Here is an 18,668-nt window from a genome sequence, read left to right as displayed (position 1 = left end):
AACAGGAAAATTATACATAATATTATAGGCCGCACAGTAACAGGAATTATTCTTTTTCAGCAAAAAGATAATATGGTACCAAAACATAGTCTTATCACCTCATGTATAATAAATCCATTTAAATTTAAATTCATTTAAAGCTTTCTCCAAGCAGTAACATGCTTTAAATAAATTAAAGTAGTTCCTTAATTAGATATTCTTTCCTCCATTATCTAAAAGATGCTGTTTGATGGAAAGAGGGAGAAATGCACTATATATTACCAAACATGCAACAATGAAAAGATTGCTCAATTACTAACTATTGTGTAATCTGGGCAGTAGGCCAGTAAAAAATGAAGCAAATAATCAATAGATATTAAATTATCATCAATGATTATGAATAGTTACTTGGCTAAGTTCAATAATTAAAATGTATGACATATTAATTGTTCTGCTTCATAAAAGCTTTTACTTTTTTAAGTGTTTGCCTATTGAAAGTACTTCTAGTTAAAATTACTGCTGTAACAGATGATTAAAAAGTTGCTCAGAGTTAGAAACAGCCTTGAGGGTTGCTGGAAAATCCCAGAAGACAAGATATGTTTTATAGTAAAAAAAATACCTTGTATGCTTGACATCTGTAGCCAAGGTTTGGAAAACCCTGTCTTATAAACTGTGATTTTGCAATGATGAGGAAATGAGATGAATTCTCATACTATAGGATGAATTATCATACTACAAAGCATGATTAGTATTGTCCCATAGGTGCTTTTTTCAAGAGGCAATTGGACTTTCTGGTTTTTCTTTGAAGAAGTTTCGCTTCTCATCCAAGAAGCTTCTTCAACTCATGATTAGTATTATTATTATTTTTTAATTTGATTTATATGCCGCCCTTCTCCGGAGACTCAGGGCGGCTTACAGTGCGTTAAGCAATAGCCTTCATACTTTTGTATATTTATACAAAGTCAGCTTATTGCCCCCACAAACTGGGTCCTCATTTAACCTACCTTTAGAAAGGATGGAAGGCTGAGTCAACCTTGAGCCTTGGAGAGATTCGAACCAGCAGTAAATTGCAGGCAGCTGTGTTAATAACAGGGTGCTTTAAACCACTGTAGTACCAAGGCTCTTTTTTTATAACTGATAATGATTCTATTTTGCTTCATAAATAATCATAGGTCTTAGTCACTTTTTATAAAAGGACCACTAGATTCAGACTTTTCATGAAATAAATTCTACTTTATTCAATATTGGGTTAATTCATGATGTAATTATGTTTTAATAAAATTTAAATAAAAGGAAATACTGTATGCAATTTGTAGCAAATACTATTATTTGACTAAATAATAATACTGAATTAAGAAGTATTTAAAGAAATAAATGCTATCAAAATGCACACTGCATTTTCTTCTGTTTAAAAAGAGATCCAGCCTTAGTCATGACTGCAATGTAAAAATGTTATTAGATTAGTAATCTTAATTGCTGACAAAAGGTTTCATTAAATTGCACTGTAGGAATTGATTTGCAATGGGCAATTTAAATGGGCTGTAATCTTACAAAAGAAAATTACACTATCCACCCTCACAGAAGAATACACACTGTATATTCAGTCATCTGATACATTTGCAAAGATGAAACAAAAAAGAAAAAGGAAATGAAGCAATATGCAAAAAAAATGGCTTTATGGGTTCATATTTTTCAAGATTCAGAGGACAATGCTTTTAGAAAAATATATTTTAAAGGAACCATTTGGCTTAAAACAATTGGAATTCTTCTGCTACATCTGAGAGGTATTTAGAGATATCTATAAGCAAAGCACACAGTTCTGTTATACCTGCTGTGGTTCTACTTGAGTTCAATATTTTGTTTCTAAAATCTTCCTGTCATCCATATATTTCATGATTACTGTAATCTAGCCATTTTTAAAAATGGTTTTGTTGATTTATGAAGTCCCAAGAAACTAAAAGCTATTCCACCTGAAAGACTACAATTCCAAAATCCAATGAAGTGTCATTTTCTCGGGACATGCCAAATATACACACTGTTGTATTCATCTCTCTATTGGCCACTTTGAAAAATAGGTGCCTTGTTGTATTCTAGAATTCCTATTTGAAAGAAAGAATTCCTTTTTGAAAGAAAGTGGTGGCTCAGTGGCTAAGACACTGAGCTTGTCAATCGAAAGGTCGGCAATTCAGCGGTTTGAATCCCCAGTGCCACTTAACGGGGTGACTCCTGTTACTTGTCCCAGCTTTTGCCAACCTAGCAGTTTGAAAGCACGTAAAAATGCAAGTAGAAAAATAGGGCCCACCTTTGGTGGGAAGGTAACAGTGTTCCGTGTGCCTTTGGCATTTAGTCATGCCAGCCACATGACTATGGAGACATGTTCAGACAGTGCTGGCTCTTCAGCTTTGAAACGGAGATGAGCACCGCCCCCTAGAGTTGGGAACAACTAGCACATATGTGCGAGGGAAACCTTTACCTTTTTATCTAAATAGTAAGAATTCAAAGTGTTCTTGCTAAGCGGTCTTTTGGTGCAGATAATTTATACTCATAAATAACCAGCTAGCAATCCAGTATTTAAAGTTGCAATGAGTTAATCTTTATAGGGTGTTCTATTTTTACCTGGAATTACTGAAATGCATTTTAGGTTTCTAAACATGATCCTCATTTTGAAACTAAGATCTTAGGAGAGAAGATAAATGCTAAAATGCTAAATGCTAAAAATAAATGCTAATAATCTGACAGCACTGAATGCTTTCTTAAAGTATATCAGTGATTGAGGAAGTACTTCAGAAAGCCTGCCACTGTTAGGAAATAGCAGTTATCCCTATAGTTATTGATAACCATTTAGATCACGGATTTCAAACTCAAGGCCCGGGGGCTGGATCTGGCCTGCGGGGTACTTAGATCTGGCCCACGGAGCAGTCCTGGAAACAGCGAAGGACTGGCCCATGGTGCTTCTGCCAACAAAAATGGGTTCCCAAGCTCCGTTTTTGGCTGCCACGGCCTCCTGCAACCCTCTGCCAGTTGAAAACGGAGCTCATGAATTGACTCAATATGGAATAAAGTAGAATTTATTTCATGAAAAGTCTGAATCCAGAGGTCTTTCTATAAAAAGTGACTTAAGCCTATGATTATTTGTGAAGCAAAATAGAATCATTCTCAGTTATAATACTAATCATAAACAGAAGAAGCTTCTTGGATGAGAAGCAAAACTGCATGCAGCCCTCCCGAGCTCTGTTTTCACTGGCAGAGGGTTGCAGGAGGCCGGGGCAGCCAAAAATGGACATGGGAGCCCATTTTGTCTGGCAGAGCACTCGGGCCACCACAGATGCACCTGACAGGAGTGACATTGAGCTGGCCATGCCCACCCCGGCCCTCCAAGGTCAAACACAATCCTGATCAGGGTGAAATCCAGCAGGTTCTAACAGGTTCCGGAGAACCGGTAGTGAAAATTTTGAGTAGTTCAGAGAACCGGCAAATACCACCTCTGGCTGGCCCCCGAGTGGGGTGGGAATGGAGATTTTGCAATATCCTTCCCCTGCCACGTCCACCAAGCCACGCCCACAGAACTGGTAGGGAAAAATTTTGGATTTCACCTCTGATCCTGATGCAACCCTCAATGAAATTGGGTTTGACGCCCCTGATTTAGATCTTTCCCCTGAGATCATTTTTTTAAAAATTAGATTGTCACAGCCCAGCTGTTGCTATTAGTATTTTGAATCCATTCTTTAAATAGCTCTGTCATTTACCAAACTGAAATTAGAAAAGTTACAATCATGAAGCTAAAAGTTGACTTGCATATTTTAAAAAAAAAAATCTAAGGCATGCAATTCTATTCATCTGTTTAAATTTCCCAGGTCAGAAATATGAGAATGTATTGCTTTCCCACCTTTTATTAAAGTTCAGATTGCCACCAAGTCATCACAGGGAAAAAAAGATTTTTACTTAGCAAGTATATTCAAATGAACCAAGAGCAAAGTAAAAGCTCATAGCACTCAGGTTTTCCGCACTGTATTTCTGCATGAAAAATACAGATTGAATGCATTTCTTGGGCATATCACTCCTAAATTTATTATTCAATACTTCAGAAGGAAGTTTTCTTTTTCAGATTGCATTCTCTCTTTTAATGGAAAATGCTGAAAAATCCTAAGCATTGCAATCCACAATATATAGTTATCATAATGAGCACACCTCAGCTGACAAAAGATGAGTTTAACATTCAGATAGCAATTTAAGAAAACTAGGCTCCAGAACAATGTCATTTTAATGCCATCATTTCAGGCTACTGTCTGAGATAGGTTATCCTTCCCTAACATGAGAAACTGTGGAATAAATCACCCCTGTAGCAAGAGAGGGAGTCTTGCTGTTACAGAAATCTAATTCTAGAGTGATAAACCTCACAGCCTGACAGATTTCCATGTTTCAAGGGTATGGCACACTCTGCACAATCCTAATACATAAATCAGAATAAATCCTGCTGAACAGAAGAGAGCATTCTCCTGGGTAAGTGAATTCTCAGTTAAGATCTTATGTATATTGTTACAGGGATACAAATGGCTTCCCATCTAGGAAAAAAACATACTTAGAAGAATGCCTAAATAACAAACTGAAAGAAGAAAGCCTTAGGTTTATTTTTTTATCTTTCTGGAAGGCTGGGATTTCTCAAATGCTGGGTCCCTATGAGTAATGTGAGAGTTATTGAAAAGTATTCTTGAATAATGTCATTGTAACTACGGGCCTAATACGTTTTGCTTAAGGCTAAGGCATAAAGCGAAAATTGACCATTTTCCACAACCCAATACCCCATATGGCCCAGCAACCAGGGAGGGCACAGCACAGCAGCAGTGGAAGCAAAGAGAGTTAAAATAAGCTGGGATGGTGGGAGCCAGGGTCTCAGGATACAGGTTACCAAAAAGGCAGAAATTGGGATGATAGGTAAATGGGACTTGGAGGAAGATCCTTACCTTACTGAGGCTTGGGACTGGGAAAACCCAAGCCTGGAATAGCTTGGATTGGGAAAGGTCCTCAAATTAAAAATGAATAAAATTTACTTAGTAATGGCAACAGGGGCTGCTGGGATTGCCATCGCTTAGCAATGCAGTCACGTGACATCTTGCTTTTCAACCACATCACTTAGTAACCAAAATTCCAGTCCCAATTGCGGTTGTAAATTGAGGACTGTATCTGCAGATTGGAAGAAAGCAATTAATAAAGACAGAACGGTTGATCGTCTCCATTCAAGGGATGGGAAACTCATAAAACTAAGATACATATTAATGACATTATATTTGGGGGGGAAAAGGAAATCCTCAAAACTTGTTACCTAATAGAATAAACAGTCTTTTTCAAATGTACTGATGTCAAGCTGATTCTCCACATCATATATTTGTGCTTTCTATTATTATTTTTTCTCTCTCCAAATGCTGGAATTTATTTCTTAAATTTCACTCTTTATTTTAGCCTTCTATTCAAGCCTGTCTGGATCTTCTTTAATCTTCTTCTCTCTTATAAGGTGTTAGTTAGACAGGATACACGACAGAAAGAAGAGAGTCATGATACACAGGTAGACCGCGATTTACAACCACATTGAGGTCAAAGTTTCCATTGCTAAACAAGACAGTTGTTAAGTCTGTTTTGCCCCATTTTACGACCTTTCTTGCCATAGTTGTTAAATGGATCATTGCAGTTGTTCAGTTAGTAACATGATTGTTAATTGAATCTGGCTTCTCTATTGACTTTGCTTGTCACAAGGTCGCAAAAGGTAATCACATGACCTTAGGACACTGCAACAGCCATAGATACATGCCAGTTGCCAAGGGTCAAAATTTTAAGCATGTGACCATGGGATGCTGCAATAGTTGTAAGCGTGACAGACATAAATCACTCTTCAATGCTGTTGCAACAGTCATTAAATGAATGAGTATGAGTCAAGGATTACCTGTAAGGTTAGAGTAAGAAGTAAATGTATAATTATATTTGCTATAAAGAAAATTGCAGGCCACTTCTTTGCATCTTTTTCCTTTCTTTCCTATTTTTATTTATTTATTGCACTTTTAGCTTTTAGCTTTCTCTTTAATTCTTTCTTTTTTCATATTTTGTATTAGTTTTTAATCTTCTTTTCTAAAAAAAATTAATAAAATTATTTAAAACTAATAGGGTGTTAGCTTCTAATTTTGTGTCATTTGCAAATATGATAATCTAATCTAATGACTTCTTCCAAGCCATTAATAATAATAAAAAAAAGAACTGCAAAGAGCCCAGGATAGAGTTTTATGGTGTTCCACTCAGTGCTGGTTTCCAATTTGATGTATGCCCATTTATTTATTTATTTATTTATTTATTATTTATTAATCAAATTTCTATACCGCCCTACTCCCGAAGGACTCAGGGCGGTGAACAGCCAAGATAAAATACAGATAATACAAATATTAAAAATCCCTTAAAATTATTAAATATTTTGGCCGAAACACAGATTAAAACACCCAATTTATAAAATCACGAATTAAAAAATTTAAAAGAGGAGAGTTAGGCTAGGCCAGCCTGCTGAAATAGAAAAGTTTTGAGAGCACGGCGAAACGTGCGCATTTATGGTCTTTCAGCCAATCTGGAAAGATTTTCCTTTGTGACAGATAACAGGCAGGTGAAGAATTCAAAACACTTCTAGTTGAAGCTTTTTATAGCAAGGATATGCAGTATAAGAATTATCCATAAATCAAAAGGAAGGAAGGAAGGAAGGAAGGAAGGAAGGAAGGAAGGAAGGAAGGAAGGAAGGAAGGAAGGAAGGAAGGAAGTTAATTCTATGAGTCTATGAGCATAACTATTTCTCAAAATGTCAACAACACATTTATAATCAGTAAATCAAGTATAAATATTAAAAACCAAATAAAACTGTATATGACAGAAAGCCAAAAGAATTTTGTTCAACAAGAAACCAAAGAAGGATCTTACAGCACATGAACAATTGTATCACAACTGTTAAGCTACAATGACAGTCTTATGCACATTAACCTAGCAACATCTTCACTAATATTTGTGTGATTTTCTTCTGAGTAAAAATACAAAAAGGGTTGTGTGTGATGCCATAACCTATGTTGCTTATTCTTGTCTCCTGTAATGGAGTTGCTGCAATCTACTCAAAGTCTCCATTGCACATACAGGTAGTCCTCAAATTACAACCATTCATTTAATTTAACTGGGATGTCTTGAATTATCTAGGACCAGAGTGTTTAGTATATTTTAATTGGTTTTTTTATTGTATTACATGTATTTTTATTGTTCGCTGTTCACCGCCCTGAGTCCCTTAGGAATAGGGCGGTATATAAATTTAATAAATAAATAAATTAAATAAATAAATAAATAAATAAATAATGACTGTTCAAAGCAACAATAACATTGAAAAAAATAATTTATGACCATTTTTCACGCTTATGACCACTGTGGCATTCCCATGGTCACATGATCAAAAATCAGATGCTTTGTCAACTGGCTCATTTTTATTGTGGTTGCTGTGTCCTGGGGTCATGTGATCACCTTTTGTGACCTTCTGACAAAGTCAAAGTCACTTTACAACCATGTTAATAACTTAATAAGTGCAGTGATTCATTTAACAACTGTGGCAAGAAATGTTGTAAAATGAAGCAAAATTCACTTAACAACTGTCTTGCTTAGCTACAGAAATTTGGGGCTCAATTGTGGTTGTTAAGTCAAGGATTACCTGTATTGTCCATGTATATAAAAAACAATGATTTATTTCATTGGGATCGCCATGCAATTTGTATTATGACAATTAAGTGATATTTTATATTTTATGCTAAGTGGCTACATATTAGGGGAAGTACACATAAGACTGGGCTCTCAGAAATAGATTAATTTAAAGAAAAATGAGCCACATATTAGCTACTTTGGCAAGTAACATAAATATGCACTGATTAGAATAAGAACAAGAAGAAAAATATATATGCAAAATCCTGTAATAAACAGTAAACCCTGCTTATTTATTTGCATCCCATCTTTATTACATTTAAAAATAACTATTTTTACTCAAGGCGATAAACATATACAATACATCTTTCTCCTCCTATTTTGCCTATAACCGTGTTGTCAAACCTTTTCGGCACCGAGTGCCAAAATGGGAGCGTGAGCATGCGCAGGGAGCACCAGAAACCGGAAAAGCAGCTCCCTGGTGCGCACACGTGGGAGTGCCAGTAACCGGAAGAGCAGTTGAGTTTCCGGTGTCTGGCATGCATGCCGGTCACCTGGTCTTCTGGTTTCTAGCACATGCCCATGTGAAAACCAGCTGGCCAGCGCACATACACACAACAGAAACCAGACACTCAGCTTCCCGGCACTGGCATTGTTGCCAAGGAGCTGCTCTTCTGGTTTCGGGTGCTCACATACGTGTGAAGGCCAGCATGCACACCGGAACCTGGAAGACCAATGTGTGACAGCTGCCGTGCCTGGAGAGATGACTCTGCATGCCACTTCTGGCATGTGTGCCATAGGTTTGCCATCATGGCCCTATAACAACCACTTGTGAGATGAGTTGACCTGAGAAAGAGTGATTGACTCAACATCATCCAGCTGGCCTTCATGGCTAAGGCAGGACTAGAAAGCACAGTCTCCGGCTTTCTCACCTGGTGCCTTAACCCCTAGACCAAAGAGGCTTCTTATGCACCAGGCATGCAGACTTTCTTTGAATCTCCACAAAGCCCTAAATGGAGAAGAGCCATGCAGGGTGCCTGAAGGATTGAGTGACACATCATGTTTATGGAGACATGGAGATATATTTTTGGGTTTTACCCAGATTTCAAGAAACAGTCCTTCTTACAATCTGCACTCATGACATAGAAGGAAAGGTTCCTATTATTGAAGTCTATAAGTAAGGAAATAAGACTGTAATCTGTTACGTTAGACCTATGGAAATTGGCCTGAAGCTTAACACCATCCATTTGCATAATAATGACTTATTCCCTAAAAAGTGCTAAAGGAAATCAGCACGCTAATGAATGTGGATGTCTAACATCTGAGATAGATATTTGGGCCACGTGAAAAAAGAGAGAGTCTGGGAAATAAGGAGAACAAAAAAAAATTAATAGGAAATAAGAGTTGCATTTAATTTGATCTCTGCTTTCTTTATTTAAAGACTTCATCTCAGTGACTCTGAGCAACAATACCAGGGTCCATAGTACATCATACAACCATTCTAATAGGTTGATCCATTGATCCGTAACTCAGATATTTGTCTAAAATTACTGATAGAGGTCCAGTTCAGAGGGCAGCGTCTAACTGACTGTGGCCAATCTTCAAAGAACTTAAACAGGGTAAATGTGCTTACTATTTCAAGTTAGACTAGTAAGTCAAGAAAACAGCCTAGAAGAAGATAGTGACAAAATCACGGCTGCACTGTTGCTATGAAGGTATTTTTGCTTGTTTGTCATGTTCCTAGGCCAACTGACTCAAAATTCTTTCCGTACATGAAGTCACCAGGAGTCAGGTTGACATGAAGCCTTCTACTTTACTAATAATCTTAGTTCCCCAGGGAGACCAAAAGCAAATGGCCAGGAATTATCTTGCTCCAAGGCAGTATTATGTTTGGGAAGGAAAGCTATGTCTGAAACTAAATAAAATATACCATCATCACACACATACACACACAAACACACACAAAATATAAAGAAAAAGGTGCCATCTGCAGATGAGAATGAACATTACACTGCATGTTTTTTAATGAGACTGTCTACGATGTTCCATATGAAGGGTACTTTATATTTCCTCCTACCAACATGACTCAGTTCTAGAAGCTGTTCCAAAAGGTTAGATTCTCAGAAGCAGTTTTTAATGTGATGTGAAGGGCTGTAGGGATGAGGAGAAGCTGACAGATATATGATCCATGCAAAGAAATATCTTACGGCTTTCTGGGTGCCAGTCATGGAATCTGAGTTTAAAATCTTCAGGGGGGTGAGGAATATATAGAGCAGGAAAAATTAATCATCTGGAAAAGGAATAAGATGGGCTTTATTTTTTCCAAGAAGAGGCTTCTACTAAATGCAGGTGCCAATTCTGACTGAAAATAAAGCAGAAATGACTTTTGAGTATCATAGCAGCCAAAACAGCAAAAGAATTCAGTACCACCTGCATAATGTGAGCCAATGAAATTATAGACATTGGGTTTAAATGTCTGGTTTTAAGGAGTAGTAAGATTTCATGTAATAATTTGAGCTTGGTTTGATGGCCATGTTGTGTGTGAAAAGTGAATGTTTAGATAGCGGCATACAAACATACAACTCTATGCACAATTTAGTTTACACACAGAATTTTGTATATTGGATAAAATTATACAATAGTGCTAAAAATAATGAGTAGATAACATTATGGCCACTATTATTTTCAGCTCTTCAATCTAAAATAAGAACACCTCTCAGCTCCAGAGTATAAGAGAATAAAGGAAATTATTCTTTTTCCCTAGTCAGCACCGTGTGATTGACATAGCTTATTAACACATGCACTTAGAGAGAAAGGGATGAGATCTGCTTCTTTTCCTAAGCACCAGATATTGATCATTGCCAGAGGCAGGATGCTAAACCAGATGGACCACTAGGCTTCTCCATTCTGTCAGATCTTATATCACAGTATCCATCTTCAAAAGAGAGAGAAAGGAAAAAAAAACAAAAACAAGATCACAGCTTCACAACAAGGGCAGAATGGACAAACATTTTCATAGCATTTCTCCCTCTCACATATTCATGATGTACATGTTGGATATAACCCAACATATTCCTCCTTAGATAAGACTCAAAGGACAGAGAATTAAAGAGCTGCAATTCTTCAGTGCAATGAAGAACCAGCACATCATGGAGCCCTGAAACAGCCAACAAGAAAAGGGAAATGATGAACAATTCTCATTAATACCGTCAGCCAGGCACAGGCTGGATAACTAAAAGCAAACTAAGTAATTAAATAAATTAAATCCTGCAATTATAGAACCAACTTCTTATAGCCAGAGATATCATATCAAAGAATGAAATATTTTTCATACATGCACTAATGGCTGAAGCCACATCTGTATGCTGTACTTCATCCAGCCCAATGACCAACCTCCAGAAAAAGAAAAGCATTTAGATAATCCTATGTTTGCAACTTCAGTTTTTCTCAAGGCAACAACAACAGCAACTGATTGTGTGCAATCAAGTCACTAGTAGATTTGATTTGCAACATCATTTGCAAATCCTGCATTTGCAACAATTTCCTTTTGCAAATGGAAAACTGAAGTATCTTTGAATATCTTTCCATGGACAACCAAGCAATCACCCTTGAATGTGAAAAGAAAGGAATGACAGTTCTGTGGGCGTGGGTTGGTGGGCGTGGGTTGGTGGGGGGGTCATGTGACTGAGTGGGTGTGGCCAACTTGACATCACTCACGGCAAGGTGAGGTGGCAGCACCCCACCAAACTACGCTTACCAAGCCACGCCCACAGAACCGACAGAAAAGTTTGGCGAAGTCTTCTAGCGTACAACCTGGCTGCTTCTCGCCTCCTTCTCATGTTTGCTATGTCTGTATGAGCACGAGAAGGGCTCATACACAGAGAGCAAACATGAGAAGGAGGCAAGGAGCAGCCACATTGAATGCCGAACTTTTCTCCTCCCTTCACAGTGGAGCTGTTCCCTTTATGGTCCCCCCCGGCCCCTCCAACCCAATTTTAGCATGAATACAATTTCTGAGAGTTGTGTTTTCACAACTCTCCAAAAGGACATGATAGGGTTAATGTTAGAGAAGTGTTCCCTTTACAAGCCATCACTATACACATAATCCTCAACTTACAACTATTTGTTTAGTGACTGTTCAAAGTTACAGGACCTGTCACCATTTTTCACACTTATGATTCTTGCAGCATCCCTGTGGTTGGTGATCAAAATTCAGATGCTTCAGAACTGGCATGTATTTATGAAGGTTCCAATATCCCAGGGTCACCTGCAGGGGTGGGCTGCTGCCAGTTGTAACAACTGGTTCGCCTGGAATCGAAAATGTGACTGGGCGCAGCATTGAAAAGCCAGCAATTATATAGGACATGATAGCGCCAGGTAGGATGGGTGGGGCCAGCCCTGGTCGGAACTTCCAATTCGCCTGAACTGGTCCAAACCGGCAGCAGCCCACCACCACTGGTCACGTGATAATCTTTTGCAATCTTCTGACAAGCAAAGTCAACCAGGAAGCCAGATTTACATAACAACTGTGTTACTAACTTAACAACTGCAGTGATTCACTTAACAACTGTGGCAAGAAAGATCGTAAAATGTGGCAAAATTGACTTAACAACTGTCTTGCTTAGCAATTGATGTTTTGGGCTTAATTGTGGTTGTAAGTCAAGAATTATCTGTAGTCATAGTTATGTAATACCTCCCCAGTCAAATACATACAATGCAGGTAACAATTGTAGGAGTGACTTAAAGCATAAGATTTTGATTAATTAAAAATAAACTTTTCAAATAACAAGGGAAAAGGCACAAAAACAAAGCAACTAAAATGTTAATTATTGTTCGCTAGCATTCATTATCATGTTTGGGATATTAGCTTGTGAAAAAGAAATTATTTGGGAACAATGACTTTCTTTCTATATTATAATAAGAGGCACAAGCTTGCTCACAGACTTTGTGGTGAACTCTTAACTCTCCTCACATGAAAGCAACCTTTCGTATAGCAGCTGATTAAGGATTGTGAAGCCTGAGCCTTGAAGAAAAGAGAAAAAGAAAGTGATCCCAAATATAAAAGCTGAGGTCCTTCTAAGATACAGATCATTATGACAAAAGAGCATTATTAAGCTGTCAAAATTCTCTTTGACTTTAAATTAAGCAAAAATTAAATCTACTGCCTCTTTTCCTCTCTCGCACACATCCAAACGTACATGCTCACCCTTATGCCATTTGAATAAGAAAAGTCTTTACATGCAAGTAAATCTGCAAAGCTTTGTCAGCGTCACATTGATTTACATAAGCCCTCAGCAAGAGTTATTATTTCAACATATTTATTTCAATATAGAATATTGGAGCAGCTCATAACAAGAGTATTCTGTTCACAACAGGCTCATATTTTTCATAATTGGTTTAGTTTTTGCATACAAAGGACAGCTTTAGAACGCAGAAGAATATTAAGATCTCAAAGAAAATCCAAAGGGAATCGATGGCATGCCTCAATACAACAGACAATGCTTCATTTATTTTAACACAGCATGTTCCTGATCACAACTGTTTATTTCAGAGATGATTTACGCAGATGATATGCTCAAATCATTAATATCTGTGATCTCTGGACAGCACTGTTAACACTAATAGAGCACATATAGCTCCAACCACGGGAAAAAGAGTACTGTGAAATCGGTAGGCATGCTTAAAAGATGTAACAAAAATCACAGAAGCTTAATAATAAAGGCTGCTGGTGGCCAGATTTGAATGCACCATTCACTCAACCAATCTCCCACATTCTACAAAACGCAAGCCTCAGGAAATACAATAAGTGATCCTCAGGCCAGGTTTTTTCATGAAATGGGTTTCTGTTTTATGGTTAAATATAGGTAGTTCTCATGACCATTTGTTTAACAATGGTTTGGAATTACAACAGAAATTGAAAAAAGTGACTTATAACTTGTATAACTTGTGTTCACACTTATAACCATCACACCACCTCTGCAATCATGGTGATCATCATTACGATCATGGCTGCACTTGGGAACCAATTTTTATTTATAACCAGTTGCAGCATTCTGCAATCACATGATCATGGTTTGCAAACTTTTTTGGGATGCACAGTAAAAATTACAAGGAAGTTGGGGAAGCTGGATTTTCTTAACAACCAAGTGATTCAATTAACAACAGCTATAAAAATTGTTGTAAAGTCAGGTCTGACTTATCTTATGACCACAACCACTTACAATAGAAATTCTGGTCTCAACTATGGTCATGATTTGAGGACTATTTGTAATTGTAATGCATTTCCAAAATCTACCAAAGCTAACTTCACAAGAGGGAAAAATATATAGAAAAAAACCACCTATTTTTAAAATCCTCTTTTGTATATTAGGAATGAAAAGCCCTTCTACACTACATTTATAGCCTCATAGAAATATTTTGAAATAGCTTTTAATGCCTTTAACTAATGATGTAGCTGTTTGTCTCCCATTATTGTTAAGAGCTGTGATGGAGCAGTGGTTAGAATGTAGCATTGCAAGCTAATTCTGCCAACTGTCAGGAGCTCAATCCTTACCAGCTCAAGGTTGATTCAGACTTCCATCCTTCCAAGGTCAATAAAATTAGGATCCAGATTGTTGGGGACAATATGCTGACTCTGAAAACCGCTTAGAAAGGGCTGTAAAGCACTGTGAAGTGGTAGATACGTCTAAGTGCTATTGCTATTGATATGATACGTGTGGTCAATAAAAAGTTAAAGGAAGGAAGAAGATAAATAGGAGAGGTGAATTCTTCAAATTTTCAATTCCATAAAGCTATTATTAAAATAAAATGTGGAGTGGTTCTCAATTGGTTAATATTAGTTCAACAAAACTAACAACAGAACACAAAACATAAAGACTTCAGAATCAATTTTTTACATCTAAAATACCATCTGATTCAGACCTTAATCAATAAGTATATATTAGAAAAAATAAAATGAAATATGTTGTATTCTCTGACACCATATTCAAGCCACGCATGTCTTTGAAAATCTAACTGAAAAAGTTAGCAAGGAAAAAAACGTATCCAAGATAAATCAATCACAGAAAATTTCCTTTGACCTCATATGCAATGGTTAAATAGATCTTGCTAAACTAAGAACAATATTAGGCTCTGCCTTATAGCATATTTTACATGGTTCATAGTCAGCTAAATTAAGGTATCAGCATTTAATTCACCAGCCAAGGAAGAGAATGATTAAAAACAGCAATCAGCAACCCAGTGATCTTCCAAGAATTATTGACTGCCACCAGTCTTTCTTCTGCAATTCAATGATAGCATGTGACAGCATAAAGATATTGCTTTGCCTATAACAATACATCTACAAGACCACCCAAAGGAAAGATAGAAACACAATAATAAGTAGAATAAATACCTTCCCTTTTTAGAAAATAAATTCACAGAATTTTCAAATATTTTTTAAGTGAAACTTTAAAAATAAGAATCACCCAGGATTTAGCCTCACAATTCACATTAAAGGCCTTAAAATGGAGTGAATAAATCCAATGTAATTCTAAGATAATTGCTGTCAAAGCCATTTCAATATTGCCAGGATCTAATCACTCAAGCTTCTTTGCAACCACCTCCATTACATAATTTGGGGAGAACAGGAAGAGACCCCAGTGTCTGGCTTTATGGAACACGATTACAGGTAGTCCTGGACTTACAACAGTTCACCTAATGACCATTCAAACTTACAACAGCACTGAAAAAGTGACCATTTTTCACACTTATGACCATTTTAGCATCTTCATGGTCACGTGATTTACATTCGGATGCTTGACAACTGACTCACGTTTATGATGGTTGCAGTGTCCCGGGGTCATGTGATCCCCTTTTGCAACCTTCTGACAAGCAAAGTCAATGGGAAGGCCATATTTACTTAACAACCATGGTACTAATTTAACAACTGCAATGATTCTGTTGCTACAACAGTGGCAAGAAAAGTCATAAAATAGGGCAAAACTCACTTAACAAACTTCTCACTTAGCAACATAAATTTTGGGCTCAATTGTGGTTGTAAGTTGAGGGCTACCTTTATAAGAATATACAGATCTTCTCAGTATTAGTCTAAAAAATGAATAAGGAAACTACTTAAAAGTCAATGTACACAAAACATAATTCTAAAAAAGCAAATTAAAAGTTGAACTGGAAATACATGCAAAGGTCAATATTGCTCATTTAGTTCCAATGTCGGAACAGACAAAATCAGATAAGGTCATTCTTATATTAAAAAAAAACCCAACCCTCAGCTTATGCACATTGTTGTTACAGTGTCATGCTTCCAAGATAGGTGAGAATAAAACCTTGCAGGCACCTAACACAAGGTTATTTACTTACAAGGGGAAAAAAATACAAGGCAAATTCTTGTCATTTCTCTGTCATTGATTCACAGGAATCTAGTTTATTTCAAATGAACAAAATCTCTTCCAAGAATTAATTATTAATGTTAGACAGCAGCCTGGTTATACAGTCCCTCTTCCTGCACATTTCTCAGAGAATCAGGAAGGTGCTCTGTCTTTAACAAAAGAATAAACAGCCTCATTTCCTTTCCTTCCACAAGCCTAAATCTGTTTTACCAAACTTCCTTACCCACAACTTTTTTAAAAAAAAAAAACTTGAAAGGTTCAGCAGGAAAAGAAACCTAATACTCCATTAAGTGTTGTTTTGCAAACATAAGTAAGAAAGAAAGACATCATCCAGGCGTGAAGAGTCATTAAAATGGATCTTACATATATCATTATAAATTTAATAATCTGCATGATGGCTAGAGTTCAAGTTAAAATGAATGTCAGCTAAGCATGACCAATTGATGATATCCCAGCTGCCACTGAGCCTCACTTGGGGTTATATTATACTTTCAGAGGCCCCATTTTACATGTGCACCAAACACCCAGAGCCAAGAGCAGATGGGAGATGGAGAGGCTTTTGGATGTATCAGCACTGAAATCAAAATTGCATATTAATATTGGTAAACCTGCTCAGCAGAATCTCGGTGTTAAATGTTGTCAAGGACACAAAATGTTCTCCTCCTATATCACAAACCTTTGTGTAGAGATGACTTAAAATATATATTAAAGGCTTCTTGGAAATTAAGTCAATAGGAGGGATTTTTCTTTCACTGTCTATCGATCATTATTTCCACCTCGGAAGACGGCTGTGAATATGGGAGAAGGATCTTGTCAGCTTCAGCTGATATAGTTAACATGGTGCATTAAAAAGCACAGAGAGATTCTATGGGGTCTCCCTAAGGAAAAGGAAAAAAAAACCCTGTGTTTTGTTTCCAAAAGGCTGGTTTTATTACCAAAGAAAAATTAACTTTATGCTTTGTCAAGGGAGTTAGCAAAAGAGGATGAAACACACATCATCTTTCTTACTCCACTCTCTCTCAAATCAGCTAATATCATTAAAATAGTAGAGTAAATCAGGGCAAATGACAAATTTATTGTTTACATATTTCAATGTTTTTTATAAAACTATCTGTTTAAGCCATACTGAAAGAGAATCTCCCCAGGAACAGAATATATTAGATTGTCTACTGACAAGTAATCCCCATTGATTTTTATAACTAAGGGAAACTTTAAAATTTGCTTGACTCATAGCAAAAAGAAAAGCTTTAATTCAACTATCTAATCACTACTTTTCAATATGACTAATGATAACAATATTTTGTAGACAATTACATATCAATATATATAATATCCATATACAAAGCAAGGCAATATTAAGATACCATCAGTCATGTGTCATTCTCATTCTGCATTTAAGCAATCCTTTTTCAATATGTATTTCTAATATTCAAGACACTGAGAAATGTATTTCTAATCAATTGTCCAATCCCAAAACCCAATGTATTTCCATCCAAAGGTCAACTTACCTTCATTCTCTTGGGAGTAAATCCAATGAATATGTGGCTTTTATCATAAGTGAACACAAGCAGGTTAGTAACAATTACAAAGTCCTTTATGTACAATAAATGAGCTTAATATTTGTCTCCTTTATTGATGTCACTATGTGGCCATAAACATTTGTACTACTGATTCTTCCTGCCCCTTTCATAAATAACTAGGTGGCTTTCATCTCTATATTCCTGCCTTACAAGAAAGTACTAGACCAATTAAACAACAACGTGAGTTCAGTCCAAGGAAACTCATGTACCACAAACTATTACACTGAAAATCTGTAACTGATACAGAAATTGCCAATGGAATTCAAGCTTCTCAAATTTAGCTTCGGGTGAAGCTTAAGTTGAAACACCAAATAACACTGGTAATGTCTAGGTCACTTACTCTTTTTTGATCTTCCAGTCCATGGGTCACAGGCTTTTGTTTTTTGTGCTGGCTATATTCCAATCCAGATTCCATTTCCCAGTAATAAAATTCCTTGGGTCTCCTGAAATCCGTTTTCCTCAAAATCCACAGTATAAGTAAGAAAATATTAATGGGAAATTAAAAAAATATATAATCTTCAATTCTCTTCCTTGTTTTTTATAATCCTTTCAGAACTCTGGTGTGCCATCGCTTCTAATTGTCTCAACAGACAAACATTGTACATGTTGTTATCTTCTATTTTAGCTCAGATGTAGAATTCCATTGATGTGCTTTATAGGGGAATGGCCAGACAGAATCCATATCTAATAGCCTGTGACACATCATTGCTCCAGTAGCATCTTCCTCATTGCTCCAGCAGCATTCTTCTGCTCATTGCATTCTTGGCATGGATATATTATATGTCAATAAAGGTGCAAATGTGTGCTTAATCCACTGTGTTGATAACATCAGCATCCCTTTCCTAGGCTTCCTTCTGCCCATAAATCAGTGTAAATACTTCACAATGATAATTGCTTTTTGCGAATCTAGGATGTGTAAATTATGTAAAATCATCCATGCAATGGTGTCATCAGCTTCTTCTTCTTCCACACATAGAAAGGCCTAAAAAGGGAGAGAAAGATATAAGTAATCTCTGTGATAAAT

The 18,668-nt window shown here is 36.7% G+C and overlaps 1 protein-coding gene across 2 annotated transcripts in view; it reads right to left on the bottom strand.

The window, feature by feature from the left end:
* Positions 1–18,668, bottom strand: part of NAV2 (neuron navigator 2) — a 604,864-nt gene that overhangs the window by 576,619 nt on the left and 9,577 nt on the right. For both annotated transcript variants that reach the window (XM_060687633.2, XM_087877652.1), the window contains exon 2: positions 17,985–18,626. In XM_060687633.2, the coding sequence (XP_060543616.2) occupies positions 17,985–18,059 (75 nt within the window). In that variant the 5' untranslated portion in view covers positions 18,060–18,626. The remainder of the gene's footprint in view (positions 1–17,984; positions 18,627–18,668) is intronic.

This window comes from Pantherophis guttatus, chromosome 1 (assembly GCF_059756535.1).
Source record: "Pantherophis guttatus breed Tessera chromosome 1, ASM5975653v1, whole genome shotgun sequence".
NCBI lineage: Eukaryota > Metazoa > Chordata > Lepidosauria > Squamata > Colubridae > Pantherophis > Pantherophis guttatus.
The sequence above is the reverse complement of the archived record's forward strand: the minus strand, read 5'-3'. Positions and strand labels throughout refer to the sequence as shown.